This window comes from Papio anubis, chromosome 13 (genome assembly GCF_008728515.1).
Source record: "Papio anubis isolate 15944 chromosome 13, Panubis1.0, whole genome shotgun sequence".
NCBI lineage: Eukaryota > Metazoa > Chordata > Mammalia > Primates > Cercopithecidae > Papio > Papio anubis.
This window is the reverse complement of record NC_044988.1, coordinates 41,997,892-42,015,060: the sequence shown is the minus strand read 5'-3', so window position 1 is coordinate 42,015,060 and position 17,169 is coordinate 41,997,892. Positions and strand designations below refer to the sequence as shown.

At 36.5% G+C, this 17,169-nt stretch overlaps 1 protein-coding gene across 1 annotated transcript in view; it reads right to left on the bottom strand.

Moving 5' to 3' along the window:
• Positions 1 to 1,458: 1,458 nt before the first annotated feature.
• The window catches only part of LURAP1L (leucine rich adaptor protein 1 like), a 47,299-nt gene continuing 31,588 nt past the window's right edge, over positions 1,459 to 17,169 (bottom strand). The window contains exon 2 of the mRNA XM_003911709.5: positions 1,459 to 2,204. Coding sequence (XP_003911758.1) covers positions 1,830 to 2,204 — 375 coding nt within the window. The 3' untranslated portion in view covers positions 1,459 to 1,829. The remainder of the gene's footprint in view (positions 2,205 to 17,169) is intronic.

Below are 17,169 nucleotides of genomic sequence, written 5' to 3'. Positions count from 1 at the left end.
GGACATATAGCAGGGGAAGCGGGTTGCATGAGAAGAGTGTAACAGAAATTTACCAGATTGTATTCACGATCTGAGAACAGAAATAGCCTTTCATGTGCATGGCTTGTTCAAGGCAAAAGGCGGGTTTTAAAGAAGTTAGAATTTACCCTTGTTGGCTCATACTCTTGCTGCCTGCCACTTCTCTGTAGTTGAGGATATTCTCCTTGCAAGGCTATAGACATGTGGTTACATATTTCATTATCTTCTGTTTGAAATTGGTTGGTTACATTTTTAATTTTTGTTATAGACTTACATTTGCTTTCTCGTTCCGATTTTGTTATTTAACATCAATAATTACCAAAGAGGTTATTGAGTTTTACTGTTAGGAATAAGACAGATGCAAGTTAAATCCTAGCTTTGACACTTACCGGGAGACTTGTCTCAGTAGCCTGCCTTCTATTTGCCTCAATTTCCTCAAACATAGGATGGTAACAGTCCTCACATTATGAGACTGTTGTGATGAGGATTATATCAAGCAATTTATGGGAAAAGATCAGTGCAAAATATAAGCCCTGATATATGTTAATTAGAAATTGAATAATACATGCCTTGGAAACAAACAATAAATTTGACATGTGTAGTAAGCATATAATAATAAAGGAAATTTGGGTGAAATATTTTTTGGGTATGGACATTTCTCACTTATAAGAAGGAAGACTTTTTGATTTGTATTGTAGAGGGTTTAGTCCAGAAACATTTATCATTATAAAGAACAGCATGAAATCTTAATTAGATTCCTTCACTAGGAGTTATCAAGATAAAAGAAATGCAGAGGATTAATAACATTATATCAAAACTAAATGTCCACTCTCTATGTGAGTTACAATATTCTATTTCAGAAAACTAAGAGATTATTTATACTAGGATGAACAAATGTCATACTGGACTTCTTAAATGAATAACAATTCTGCTTCCCTACTATTGGGATATTTATCTGTCTTTCTATCCATCTGCTTGTATGCATCTAAGTATTTGTACATCCTATCAGAATTGCAAAATGCATACAAGTAAATGCCAACAAAATCTCAAAATACAATTAAATTTAGGACATTTTTGCCTTGAATGGGCTCCATACTTAATCTCAATTATTCTTTGAAATTTGGAAGAATAATATGTATTATAACACAAATAAACATATGATTTGAGTTAGAATCACTGATGACAAAATGTTAATCGAAAGTACCAACACAAGGGTGAGTTGGTTGAACAGACTGTGTATAGTTGGGGACTTCCAAATGATTGTCATGTGGGCGTGTGTGACTAACAGTATTGTTGATTATACACTAGAATGTTGTGGCCTAGAAATAATGCTTAATTTTGTTCCAAGCATTTTGTTCAACCTGATATGCAAACAGTAATATATCTCAATGTCTCCTGGAAGATGAAACCTTAAATCATTTAAGAACACAAGCAACAAAATTAACTGTTATCAGACTTCGGTTTATTGTAAAATTTAGCAAAGTTTTCCTTGTAATCCCTGACCCGTTGCTCTGAAAACAAAAGCAAAAACATAATTATTGCTTATACTTTTCCCCCTACTTTGTTTGTGCTACTGTAAAAGAAGGGAGAAAATCATTGTAATAAATAAAAAATAGAGATATAAGAGGAAAATAAATCAGTTCAGATGAGAAGTATTAGGAGCAACAGAAATACCATTAAGCAGTTTCAAAATCAGCTTCTTTTAAAAAGGTCATCTTATTAAAATAAAAATCACACCAAAAATATAGCAGCGGAGAAGAAGGATAAATACAAGTTAATTGCACACCAGTCCCATGCAAAAAACTGTGTCACTAGCCAAAGCAGTAGTAGTCTGAATCCAATTTAGGACGCTTGTGTAGTGCCTGTGGGTCCTCTATTAGGGAGCTGTCACTGAATTGGTCCAAGTCTGAAGGGGTCTGATGGCCTGGGACATCATCTGCCAATGTGTCCAGATAACTTCCCACGGAAATGCCATCCAGCCCATCACTGCTATCGTGTAGGCTGTTGTAGCTGCCACGTAAAGAGGTGCTCTGACTCTCCAGCAAACTGCACAGGCTACCACTGAGGCTGCTGCCTCTGCTGGTAATGGTGGCTTTCTCTTCAATCATCCACTTGATGGACTCGATGCTCTCATTGATTACAAGCAACTGGCGCATGAGCCTGACGTCTGTGGCTCTGAGGTTAATCTATGGAGAAGGAGAGAAAAAAGACATTCCAGTTATTTTACATTCTTGAAAGACTTCAAATTCATTTGGGGACTTTCTGCTGCATTTCAGAATTTTAAATTCACAGAAAAAAATATAAGTGGACTGGATCTCAGGAACTTTTGAAAATTGCTGACTGATGGTAGGAGTTGTAATAAAAAAAACTCACTTCCTGCCAGATTCATCAGGCTCCAAAAGGTACAACAAAACCCCTGCTGCATCCCTGACCCTAACCAAGTGACCTGAACATATCGTATTGAATGGCAAGTTCTCTACTACAAAATTTATTTTCTCTTTGGCCAGATTAAGTTCATTAATGTTTACATTGTAGTATATATGTGAGTCCTGAGGGGTGGGGAGAAAATGAAGGTGAAGAAATTAAGGAGTCATCCTCAGCTCATGGAAGACTCTAAAAGCCTCTGATTATAGAGTGATAATGTGCCAAGTGTCATCATAAAAGTACAGCATTAATTAGCAAAATATAATAACACTATATGACAGGTATTATTATTTTTGTCTTCATTTTACAGATGAAGAAGATAAATCTATAGAAAAGAGTTAAGAGTACAAGAAAAAGGCCTGTATTCTTAATGACTATATTAACATAGACAGTGCTGAATAATGCTTTTGCTTTTAAGAAACAAATTGCTCTAATATTCCCTGAATCCAAAGGATGGTGATACACTAGGCTGATCCAATTTATGAGATGAAGTGAACAAATATTTCTGTAGATCTGACTGTTTCAGATATATCGAGGGCACCACAATCAAAAGTGGGATATCAGATGTTGGGAAGGTCTGAGATCTCCCTTATGTGCCTTCTAGGTGTGTGGTCCTTCTGATAGATCTAAGTTACTTCCGGGATATCTATCTCCACAGCCACAAAGCAGAGTCTCTTTGCAGGTCCCATAGTTTACTGTAAACATTTGGTAATATCAAGAGGTGGTGTTTGGGGAGGTGGTGCTGTAAGAACTCCCATGATTGTTCTGTTGAAACAGAAGAGATAGGGCTCTTGAGTCCAGAGCCTGGCAGGGCCATGTTTGGCCACTAGAGGTCCTAGTCACATTCTCTATGGTTGGTTGGTTGGTTTTTTTGAGACAGAGTCTGGCTCTATTGCCCAAGCTGGAGTGCAGTGGCGCAATCTTGGCTCACTGCAACCTCCGCCTCCTGGGTTCAAATGATTCTTCTGCCTCAGCCTCGCGAGTAGCTGGGAATACAGGCACACACCACCATGCCCAGCTAATTTTTAGTATTTTTAGTGGAGACAGGGTTTCACCATGCTGGCCTGGCTGGTCTCAGACTCCAGACCTCGTGATCTGCCCGCCTCAGCCTTCCAAAGTGCTGGGACTACAAGTGTGAGCCACCACACCTGGCCTTCTCTATGGTTTAAAAATTGATTTCTGTCCCTCCAGTTGGGTTATTGACCCAAAAGTCTCAGTCATACTAATTCTTTCGTAGGATCCAGAGCTAATTCAGATTTATGTCAGTTTCTGGAATTATCTGAATTAACATTCATTCTTGAATGACTCAAACTGTAAGGAAGAAAAGAGCGAATTGTCCTCAAAAGTATCCATTTGTATTGTAAAAATATTTCCGTGTGAGGAGTTAATCCATAACTGAAGGATTGAGGGAACATGATGAACAAACATTAGGAGAGGTGGAAGTTCCATTAATAACTCCAAGAGATGCAAGATTGTGCAGGTTTCAAAAGAGTAAAAATATATCTATGAATACAAAAAGCATAAAGTACAATTTAAAATCCCTTAATTTTACTGGAATATTGAGGTGACTTGAGTGACTTCTTCGTCTTCTCTGAACAAAGCACTAAAAATAAATTGCACAGGGAGTAACAAAGAAAATTACTTTTCACTGAGACGTTCATGAACAGAAGGATGTGAACTTAGCCTTGAGATGCCCCTCTATTTGTTGGGGTGTCTCAATAACCTTGCAATGACTTTATGTTGAGGAAGGAGGCTTTCTGACAGTCTTTATGTTTAAATTCATCCGCACACCCTATGAGCCAGGAAGACGATGGTCAAGCTACAAGTAATACAACAAATATTTATAAATCAACAACAATTTGCCTAGGTCCACTGAGCAGCCCAGAAAAATCAATATGAGTCAAACTTTTGCAAAATTATTCAGCAGTCATCTGTAGCAGATAAAACATGCTGGCCCCTTGGCACAATATCAATCTGACCATTTCCCAACAACTCCCCAAATGAATCACAGTTGCATTTATTCACATCTCCACCCTCTCCCATGAAAATGTTCCAGCCCATTCCCAGCTCTGGGCATGCTCCTCTGTCATTCCCCATTCTTGAAAAACTTTACTCTCTTCCTCTCCAAATACTCTCCATTCTCCAAGTCATACTTCTCTCATCAAGCACTACTTGAGGGCTCCAGCCTCCTCTGCTGGCCTGCTTCACCACTACAGTCCTATCAGCTTATCTCCCAACATAGCTTAACTTTGTACTGTCATATACTGCCATTGATTGTCTTTCAGCATTTTCAACTAGGCTGTGAGCTCCTAAAAGAAAGAAGCCATGTCTCACATTTCTTCTATATCTTAAGGTCTGTCCTAAGCATTGGTTGATTTTTGGGAATAGTCATAATTAGTTGATTTTTGGAAATAGTCATAATTTTAGGAACTGTGAAAGTTTAGCTCTTAAGACAGTAGTAATACACGTTCATAACAACTATGCCACCAGGGGTTAAAACATACTTAGAATACATTTTTTTTGTCAGCAATTTTTTTCTGACTTACACAGTGGCTACATCAAGTACAAGTTTTTCAGTTTTATTAAGCAATAAGAAGAAAAGAAGAGTGGACTATGAACTAACAAAAGCTTCCTTTGACCATGAAATGCCTTATTTAAATAGGAAAATCTTTTTTTTTTTTTTTTTTTTTTTTTTTTTAACTGAAAGGAAAACATTCACAGGCCATTGAACCACTGTTGGGAAAAAAAACGACGAAAGCAAGTCGGTTAGAACGTGTTGATCTGGTTGATAATGATTATAGATTTAACTGTGTCTAACCCTGTGTCCTCCCAGGAGAGAGTAAACAGCTTCCCACCGTGGGAGCGCTGGGCATGCAGGTTCACACGCTGGCAGGTCCATCACCAGGAGCTCCAGGCACAGAGAGCCCTGGGCCGGCCCAGCTGCTGCACTCTGCTTTCTCTAAGCACCAAGGTGCGGTTATGCTACCGATGACCCTTGAAAGTATGAGCAATGCACCAAAGAACTAAATCACAATGACTCTTCTGTCTCTAGTAACTGCTCCGCCTTTCCTCACTGTTATTCATTTCAGTCTTTATGAAGTCTAGCCATCCATTAAAAACAGAGTAGCCTTGCGCTGGCAGCATGAAACTGTGTGTTTCCTTCTGTTGGAGTCTTACAAGGTCCCGCAACTTGACTTTGAGGATACTGAGAATTGAGATCTCCTAAGGGTCTGAGTTTAAATGTCACCTCCTAGGAGAACCTGTTTCCTGATCAATCATAATATGCAATACCCATGCCTAGATTAATATTACATTTTCATGTCTGTTTCCTTCATAATATTTATGACTAGTTGAAATCATAATCTTTATCATGGATTTACCTATTGTTTTCTGTTTCCCCCATGAGCATGGAAGCACCACAGAGTGCTTGGGTCTTGATCTGTCCTGGTCACCACTCTATGCCAAGACCTAGAAGAGTATCTCACACAAAGTAGGTGCTAAATTAGTACCTGTCCAACACCTGAATAACAAACATTGCTTCAGATTGGATTATCTGTTGGAATCTGGGGTTTTGCTGTGGGTCAGTAATATGTGACTTGAGAGGGGAAACAAAGTAGCCTCAGGAAAGAACATTTCAATATTGAAGCATTCCCAGCAGATAATCCCTTCTATTCCTTCTCCAGATTCAAACACTGAGTAACTGGTGTGAGGTTATTCCTAGCTTAAATTTACAGAGTATGAGATAGTATCTCTAAAAGGAAGTGGACTTCAAGGTGTGAGTCACACTCCAAACATTATTCTATTTGTTCAGGGGTGATAACCGGTACTAGCACAGTGTGGGTGTTCTGTAAACACTTGGCGAAATGAATTGAGCAAAGGGAACAAACAACCAGGACATGTACCAAAAAACAACACAACAACAAAAAAATAAGGTTTGGACTGATTGATCCAAAGGTCCAAAGATATGTGGATGTCCTTTCTTCTTTTCCTCTTCATTTCCCCTCCTCCACACTTGTCCTTACAGTTTATGTCATATGGTTCACCTTCCTACTTAGTCTCTCAGGCTTCAGGATTGTGATGTCACAGGTCTCTGTATTTTAGGGAGAATGCGGAGATTTCATGTCATTTTTTTTTTGACAGGTGATGAACTGAGTCTATGGTAGAACTTGAAATGAGGAATCTTGAAGGAGAAAATATTCTTAACAGTAAACTTTCCCAGACACCTTTTTTTCTTCTAGGCTGCCATTTTAATACTGAAAGAATACAAATGTTATACATTGGCGCAATGGAATCTAAGAATGCAGTCGGATTTTTGGTTGCTAATCAAGTTGACTTCTTTGTGATGTTGTATGAGAACCATGGTACTGACTCCAATCTGCCACTGCCACTATCTTCTTATTTGACCTCTGGAGAAAGCGGCTTGGCATACAGAACCTCAGTTTCCTTATACATGAAGAAAAATTAGGAGATTTCATTCCGAGCTGCAGTGAACCATGGGACTCAGTGAAGGTGGTAAAGTAGTTCTGTGAACAAAGACTAATCTTACCCAATAAGAAGACTGAATTCAACTGAGGCATCCACCTAACATACCTGCTTTTCATACTGAGATTTCCTTTCAGATGTTTAATAACGTCTTATAACGTTTCAGGCATTTAATGTTTAATTTAGTAAGAAGATTCTACAGATCAGATAATCTCAGGATTTCCTTCCATTTTGACATATTCTCTGATATTTTGCATTCCTGTGACCATTTCATTACAAAATTGTCTCTACTATGGAGAAAATTATGCAGGCTATAGAGGAGACAGAACAGTCAATTCTGCTGCTCAGTAACTCCAGCACAAGATGTAGCTGGTAAAAACTCATGGCTAAGGCCAGAAGTTTGGGCTTGATGTTAATTTTAGGTACTTTATCCAAAATTTTGTCATAATAATACTTTTTGCTCTCACTATTTGGGTTTGAATAAAAGTTATTTTTTGTATTCCACTCCAAGACAAACATGCATATCATCTTTAATATGTCTATACATTAACTGAAGTGTGCACATGAGCTGCTGAATGTATCTTCCAAATAGGGACATTTTTTGCCTTTCTCGCCATACTGGAGACTTGGATAGCATCATATACTTATGTTTCTCATAAAGCACTCCTCCATTATTGTTACCCTTTTATTTATGAATGTCAACTAATCAGATAAAAGCAGGTCACCTGCTAGTTAGGCATTTCTACTGCAAAATCCACAATATTCAAGATGTAAATCGCAACCATTCTGCAAGCTGTAATATGAATTAGAAGGAAGAAGAACTTCTTTGCCAGTCCATAGTCACATACATTGAAGGAAGAAAGATTAGACTTGCTTTTTAATGTGATGTTCTAATCCTAGTTTCTCATTAGGAAAAACTAATCATCATTCTCTCTGACTTGTAGTTGGTGGAAGAGAGTTCAGTTCTGTCAAGGCCTCTTTTCTACCCACATTTATTTTAGAATATATTTTTAAAAGTCTATATGAACTGAAGAGCTGTTGTAAAAGCACTTGGAATGTTGTTTTTCCAGAAATTTATTCCAGTTTGTTTGCTTGTTCCTTTTGCATAACCTTCTTGTGTCCAAATTTATCCTCTCTCCAAACTCAGCACATCCTCAATTTGATGATCACAGAAGATTTTCTGCCTACCCATCTTTAAAATTTCCAGCAGTTTTTTCAATATCTATACTTATAAAGCACTCCTCTGGTTTCTCAGAAGATCCATAAAATATTATCATCTTTTTGCAGTCTGAGAAGGCACTGTACAACATTTCCACTCACTGTTTTTGGTTTGGAATGGTTCAGGTGAAAAGCCTACAATTACACAAAAATCAGTGCTGTTCCTTCCGCCAAAGCTTTCCTTCACTTTCTCAGTCAGTTCAAAATTTACAACAAAATTTGTTTCTAATTGGGCAACAGAGAATTCCATTTTTATATCAGTCAGCTTTGTCTTCCTCCATTTTTGTTGTTTATATGTGGAACTGAACAATAACTAAAACAGTTCACTCTTTTCCCAGAACCTTATAGAAGAGTAATTTCCCCAAAGATTAAATTACATACATAAAAACACTGTCATCAGCACAGCGGACTGATTGATTTGTTTTGATAAAGTAGAAAGCTGTATGTGGTGTTTGAAAGGGGCATATGTGACTCCCGTGAATCATAAGCATAAATTCCGGCCACCAGGCCTGCTCGTGAGATCTGTACAGTTTCTTCTGGTGAGTCATCTGATTGCCAAAGCAAGACATGCAGCTTTTCAGTATGATTTCATCAGATTCTAGGTCCAATTGATACTTAGATGCTTGTGATGTCAATTCCTTTTCCATATTCTAATACAGTGAAAACTGTTTCCCTGAATATTTTCAACATGAATGTGCAAAGTGTAATTTAGGCTGATGCAATAGGCTATAAATCACCTGAGCCAAGATTCATTTAGAATGATCTAACAAAAACATGGACTCCCCATATTCACAGCAGAGAAGCTTATTCACATTGAACACAGACCAGAGAAGTGTTTCCACTGATTTATAGTAAGTATTGTGCATGCATGTCTTTTCAATTTTAGAACTTAAAATATTCTTCTTTTCACATGGAAGACCAGGGCATGTTAATGTGCTCCTCTGTGATCTGTAGTGGCCACAATTACATTGTAAGGGAAGGACACAGGGTAGTGTGCCAGTAAATGTTTAACAAGCAGCTTCCTGGGAAAAATAAACGTGCACACACACACACGCATGTGTATATACATACAATACAAATGTGCTGATATAGAAGATGTATAACACATTTTACAGATAATAATAAAATATATAGAACTTTCTATTGTCAATTCCATATGACCAACTGATTTCAGAGAATGCTTTTATTTATTCTTGCTGGACTCTTGTATGTATAGCAAACTATGGATGCAGTTCAAACAAAATTTCACAAATACAGTTAATTGGTAATTAATTCCTCAATAATTGTTATCGTTACACCTGATATGTGATCCACTGTTAAATTCTTTGTCACTTAGTGAAAAATACATTAATTAAACTGAAACCTGTTTCAGCCTCAGCACTGGTTATGTTGGAATTTTACTGGGTCATCAATGATGTGAGCAACTTCTTCACTGAATTGAATAACAGTTTTCAAATACATGGAGAATATTTCCCTTTTTTGACACTATTGGACATGTAATAACTAGGGACATGCCACATTTTTCAAGTTGAATCTGCAGTATTAACATTTTCTCTATCGCTTTCTTAAGTCTAGACAATCAATAAAATAAAAATCAAGTTCTGCTTTATCGTGTTTTTAAATTTATGTAGCATAAATACTCCTATATAGCCAATTTTAAGCTATCAATAGGATGTCCTTAAACATAAACATGGGATTGATAAGAGATACTCAGTACTGCAGCATATATGGTATTTTCACCCTATAAGTACAATAGATGTTTTAAATGACCTCAAAAAATAATGAAAGTAAAATAAGTAGGAGGTGATGAATTTTGAGTCTTTATTACATTTGTTTTAAATTGAAGGTTTATATAAATACTTGTAAGTTTATATAAATACTTCAAATTTTAATAATGTCTGTAATTAGCAACTAGTTCACAAAACTCCTGAAAATTTAACAAAGAGCTCACACATATCAGAGGTATTGGCTTCAGTATACCATTGAGAAGGTGCGGAATGAAGGCTTTACTTAATTGATTGCATTTTGTGATAAGCAGATTAGAGACTTGCATTTTACCTCTTGGGGCTTTTATTTTTCTAGACATAATTAAAATCTGAATGTAATCTTATCTTTTACATTTAATAAAATTTGAGGTAGATGTAAAATATTTATACCAGAGTTTTTAGTGCCTTTTATGGAAAGATTTCAAATACTGAATATAAATGACTCGACATTGTTGAGACATGAAATATACTGAAAAAGGGAATAAGCCAGGTATCTGAACTCAGTTGAACATTTATGTTTTTGTATTATAATTTTTGATGGTTATATTTCTAAAATAAGAGGCCACTGTTATAAACAGTAGGCTTTATAATGCACAGTTGTTCAGCAATGCATTTAAAGATTGTTGAGGAGATAGGACTATAATCCCTATTTTTACATGATTCCTGACATCTTTTCTATCCAAATGCTTTATCTTCTCTTTTAGTAATTTCTTGATACTATAATTCAGTCTGTTTGCCATGTATCTTATGCCTCATATTTCTTCTTCATTCTCCCAATTCTATTTCCTATCTGCTATGTGCAGCCCAGTAGTGCTTTAGTGAACTTACTTTGTAAAGTTCTTTGTAGGAGAGAACTGAGTTGCAAACAAAAGTGATCTCTGTATTTCTTTATAAAGCAACAGACAGTGAGTAAAATTAAGTGAGGAAGCAATCTCTGCAACAGAATAAAATAGATGGGCCCTGCTCCTAGAGCAGACATCTGCAACCTTGAATGGACCTATGGATCAAATCTTGTTAAAATTTAAATTTTGCTCACTAGTTTTATGATTCTGCACTTCTAACAAGTTCCTAGTTGTTACCAATTGTGGTAGGCAGTCTCAAAGATATCTCCTAATAACCACCCTCTTCTGGTATCTACATCCTCATGTAGTTTCCTGTCCTGGTATTGGATGGGCCTATTGACTTATTTCTAAATAATAGACTATGGCAAAAGTGATGGGATGTCATTTCTGAGAAAAGGTTACAAAAAGATTGTGGCTTCTGCCTTGTGCACACTCTCTCAAATGCTTGCTCTGAATGAAGCAATCTACCATGCTGTGAACGGCCCCTTGTGAGATGCATAAGGTAAGGAACTGAGATCTCTGGATAACAGCTAGCAAGGACATAGACCTGTGGACTGCTACTGGTCATGTGATTGAGCTGGGAAGTGGATCCTCCCTGGATCGAGCCTTGAGATGACTGCAGCCTCATCAAGGCACCTTGATGGCAGATTTGTGAGAGACACCGATCCAGGGGCCTTCACTTAATATGTGCCCAGACTCCTGAATATTATTAACTGTGAGATAATACATGTTTGTTGTTTTAAGTTGTTAAGTTTTGGGATATTTGTTATGCAGCATGAATAACTAATACACCAATGCTGTTGGTATACAGATCACACTTTTTAGCAAGGTCCTAGAGATCTTTCCATTTGTGGATAATTTTGTTGATAGATGCTGAATCACCGTCTATGGAAGGCTACTTTATCAATATATTGCTTTGTAGTTTGAAAAAAAAGGAACAAATAGAGTAAGCAGTTAAATATTTGTTAACAAAAACAAAAAATGTTCAAGGAAACTGAAGGTCATTATTGGAAGAGCCATTCGCATCTACCGGAGGACAGCTTTTCTTTCCCCTAAGAGAAATTGATTTCTTACCCTGAAGGAGAAATGATAGATGATTTATGTTTGATAATTAATGACAAAAATGATGCTTTCAATATATTTCATTTATAAATTATATCCCCTATAATCTGAGGGTCATGAAAGTAGGGCATACATTGATAAGATAATAGACTAAACTTAGTAACATTCAGATATAATTTAAAGAGTTTAAAATACAGTGAGATTAACTAAACTGAAATTACTGAATTTTCAATATTGACAACTTTATTAAGTTGCAGTCTTGCTTTTCAGAATTCCTCATTTATTTGAAAATGTGCTTTGACTTGGCCCCAGTAGGAGAAAAAGAGGGGGTGATTAGGATGATAATAAAAGTTACTTATGTTTATTGAGTTTCCTTCTAGGAGTTAATTCTTTTTCATAGATTAACATTTTTTTTTTGGAAAGACCTGTACAATGGCCCTTTGCATAGGAAATATAATGAAGGATCAGATATTTTACTGCAAATATTTATTTTCACCTGCCATTGATAATTTGGTAATATTTGGAATACTTTATGATGCTTAAGATCAGTTTTGTTTTGTTTTTCATGTGGTGTCTAAACACTGACTAAATATTTTCATTTGGAAACTTTTGGGTGGGACTGTCCAGATGGGAGAGTTTCACTAGCTGTAAGTGGTGATCTGAAGAGCATCCAATAAGAGACACCTGACATATTCCAACATTCACTGATAATACATTAACTTTCCAGTCTAGTGATTTATTCATTTTCAGCTTTTTAAAATGGCTTTAGGAATATTGATAATAGTATCTGCCATTTATCAAATGCTTCCTATGTACCGTGTACTTAGCTAGATGCCTTAAATATTAATTTATCTAATAAATGTAGTGCCATTCTTACAACAAATTGGTGAAGAAGCTGATTATTATTCTCATTATGGTTCCAGTCTGATATGTAACGGGCTCAAAAGTCATCACCCCCATCTTCATAACAAGAAAAAAAGCTGAACAACCTGGAAATCAACAACTATTCTTAGGTTCATCAGAAAATTGAAGTCATTGGGTAAATTGCTGCCCCAGAAGACAGATAGATGGATACAGAGAATCATAGCTTAACAGGAACAGAAAACTGGAAGCAGAAGGCAGAAAGCCTTAGCTTTCTGTAGGAACACTAAGTGTAATTGATGAATTGCTGGAAGGTTAGTGTGGACTAGCTTGTGAGTTAAAAAACCCAAGGGGTCCCAGGCTCAGGGGCACCCCACACTTTCATGAGTTTTACCTCCAGGAACACTACCAGGTTCTCAATATCCCCTGTGTTTCTGGCAGGGAGAGGAAAGTGCTGAAATATATCCAGACCTCTCTGATCTCCTTAAAAAAGCTTGTCCCTAAGGGAACCTATTTTACTAGAACCTAACAGACTGGAGTTTTACCAAAGCTGAATCAACAAAATATCCAACTCAGTCTCGCTAAAGGACTGAGACCTAATTATGGACAGTAGAACACTTCGTCTTCTCCCATACCTTGCCACATCAATAAGGCTACTGTATAATAACAGGGGATTACAGCAAAAAGAACTGCAGGCCTCTGACCGTATTTAAAGAGTGTCAAAGGAAACCCAAAGACAATAGAGTAGATGGAAGCAAGGATACTACAGGAAATTTTAGTCTCTAACACTGTAGCTACAGCAAATAGTAAGAAGAATCTAACTCCTAGTCACATAAATATAAAACCTTGCACTAAAGGCTGATCTATCACAGTTCCTTTTATATCATATCCAGCCTTCAACAAAGAATTACGAGCCACTCTAAAAGGCAAAAACAAAGTCTGAAGAGACAAAGCATCAGAACCAGACTCAGGTGAGGCACAGATTTGGGAACTATCAGACAAGGAATTTAAAACAACTATGATTAATATGCTAATGGTTCTAATGGAAAAAGTGGGCACATGCAAGAACAAGTGAGTAATAAAAGCAGAGAGATGAAAATGCAAAGAAAGAAAGAAAAGAAAATGCAAGGAATCAAAAACACTGTAACATAAATAATGCCTTTGATGGACTCATAAGTGGATTGGACATAGCTGAGGAAGGAATCAGTGAGCTTGAAGATGTGTCCATAGAAACTCCCCAAACTGAAGTGAAAAAAGAAAAAAGAAATAAAAAGACAGAACAGAATATCTAAGATTTGTGGGCTATTAGAAAAGTTACATGATACAGTTTAGATGTTCTGCCACCTCCAAATTTCATGTTGAAATATGATCCCCAATGCTAGAGGTAGGGCCTGGTGGGAGGTGTTTGGGTCACAGGGGCAGATCCATCAGGAATGGCTTAGTGCCCTACTCACGACAATGAATGAGTTATTATTCTACATTAATGTGAGATCTGGTTGTTTAAAAGAATGCTCTACTAAAAAAATACAAAAAACTAGCCGGGCGAGGCGGCGGGCGCCTGTAGTCCCAGCTACTCGGGAGGCTGAGGCAGGAGAATGGCGTAAACCCGGGAGGCGGAGCTTGCAGTGAGCTGAGATCCGGCCACTGCACTCCAGCCCGGGTGACAGAGCCAGACTCCGTCTCAAAAAAAAAAAAAAAAAAAAGAATGTTGCATCTTGTCACTTTCCCTCTCTCAGCATGTGACCTGCTAGCTTCATTTCCTTCTGCCATGATTGTAAGCTTCCTGAGGACCTAACCAGAAGCGGATGGTGGCACCACGCTTCCTGTACAGCCTGCAGAACCATGGGCCAAAATGAATCTGTTTTCTTTATACATTACCCAGCTCGCTCTTTTAGCGAGCCTGAGTCCTTTATAGCAATGCAAATGGGCTGACACAGAATAACACATGTATAATGGGAATACTGGATGGAGGAGAGAAAAAGGAACAGAAGCAACATTTAAAGCTACAATGACTAAGAATGTCCCCAAAATGAATGACAGACACAAAGCCGCAGATCTGCAAAACTCAGAGAACATCTAGGAGGATAAATACCAAAAAACCTATATCTAGGCATATTATATTCAAATTATAGAAAATCTTCTTTAAAAGCTAGAGGAAAAAGAACACCTTACCAACAGTGGCACAAGTATAAGATTTACATCAAACTTCTACTCAGAAACCATATAAGCAAGAAGATTGTGAAGTAAAATATTTAAAGTCTTAAAAAAAAAAAAAAAAAGCCTACTAACCTAAAATTCTGTGTCCAACAAATTATCCTTCAGGTATGAAGGAGAAGTTTGGGAAAATAAAAAACTTCTGGAGATGAATGGTGGTGATAGTTGTACAACAATGTGAATGAACTTATATGCCCTTGAACTATACACTTAAAAGTGGTTAAAATAGTATATTTCGTGTTATATATATTTTGCCACAATTTTTTTAAAGTGAAGTAGTAAATACTAAAGACTTTCTGAGACCAACAAAAATGGAGGAAATTTGTCACCAGTAGACTTGCCTTGCAAGAAATGTTTTAAAAGTTCTTTAGAGAGAAGGAAAATATATAGGCAGAAACTCCAGATCTATATAAAAAAAAAGAAAGAGCATTAGGAAAGAAAAAACTGAAGAAAAAATGAAGATGTTTCTTATTATTTATTGATCTAACAGAGAACAGTTTGTTCAAAATAACAATGACAATGTATTCAGTGATTATAGCTTATTTGTGAATAAAATGAATGATAGCCATTTTATTAGAGACAAGAGAGGAGAATTGGGAATACTGTTTTATATAGTACTTGTACTATCATGATGTGGCATAATATTACTTTAAAGTGCACTTGGATTGGTTGTAAACATATTCTAAAAACTCTAGGGCAACCACTAAAAATCGTGTTTAAAAAAGAAGTATAATTAATATGCCAAGAGAAGAAAAAGAATCATAAATTGCCTAATTAAAATCAGAGAAGTGGAAAACAAAAAAGGAAAGAAAAGAGAGAAAGAAAAAAGTAAGAATGAATGAGTAAACACAGGAAAGAAATAGAAAATATTTACAAATATGATCGCTATTAGTCCAACTATATCAATCACTTTAAATGTGAATAGTCTAACTACATCAATTAAAAGACAAAGAGTGTCAAAGTGGATAAACAAATAAGATGCAATTATATCTTGTCTGTCTATTAGAAACCCACCTTAAATATAAAGTCACAGATAGATTAATTCCATTATGCAGGTGAAGGAAAATGCGACTCAGAGGAGTAAGGCATCCTGTTCTTGCAGATTTTAAGTGGCAGAGCCAGAATCAGACTGAAGTTTACTTAACTACATAGTCTGTAGTCTCTCCTTCAAACTGTGCTGCCTGGAAAGGGTTTTTATATTCCATGCTATGAGAAACAGATGATATCTTCCAAAGCTTACTCATAATACATCAGACTACCCTAGCCAATTCTCTTTTTCAGTCTCATTTTATTTATTTATTTATTTATTTATTTATTTATTTATTTATTTATTTTTTGAAATGGAGTCTCACTTCTGTCGCCCAGGCTGGAGTGCAGTGGCTCAACCTCAGCTCACTGCAAGCTCCACCTCTCGGGTTCACAACATTGTCCTGCTTCAGCCTCCTGAGTAGCTGGGATTACAGGCGCCCGCCACCAGGCCCGGCTAATATTTTTTTGTGTTTTTAGTAGAGACGGGATTTCACCGTGTTAGCCAAGATGGTTTAGTCTCATTTTTAAAAGACTTTAGTTGTTCAGAAGAGTAGAGTGATATAGTTGAATAGTGGCAAAAGAACTAATTGAGGGGCAAAAAGAGGCCATTAACACTTATTGAGAGACTGTATGTATATGACATTCTCCTAGACCCTGGTAGAGCATAGAGACAACACTGTCACCTCAACTGAAGAACACTAGAAATCTCAACACCTTATTTTTTTTCTAGGCCTACCAGAAAAAATAGAAAAGTAAGTTAGTATAATCTACTTTTACCAAAAATTTTCAAAATTTTCAAAATTCCTTAAGAATATCTATAGACTTCTAAAAGGATAACATAAAATTGTTTTAGAAAATTATCCAACATTTGAAAATAAAGCAAAGTTTGAATGTCTCTTCCATGATAAAATGGAGCATAGCCCAAGAGGCGCATCAAAGCATTATTTAATTATCTATGTGGTTATAGTTTTGTGTGACCTACTATTTACTACTGAATTGGCCCAGCATTATGAAGCTGTAAATTGACTTGCAGATTCTTGTTTTGAAGAAATGCAAATTACTTCTATCCAGAAAAAAAAAGATAATCTCAAAGGTTATAGTTTTATTTTCCTACTGGATGTTTGATAATTTAATATGCATACTAGAAAACGAATTCATATGATTTTCCTGAGAAAATATACAACCTATTCCTCCAGTACTCTTGAACCAGCTGTACCATCTTGCTGGTTCTCTCATTAAATTAGCTAAATCAA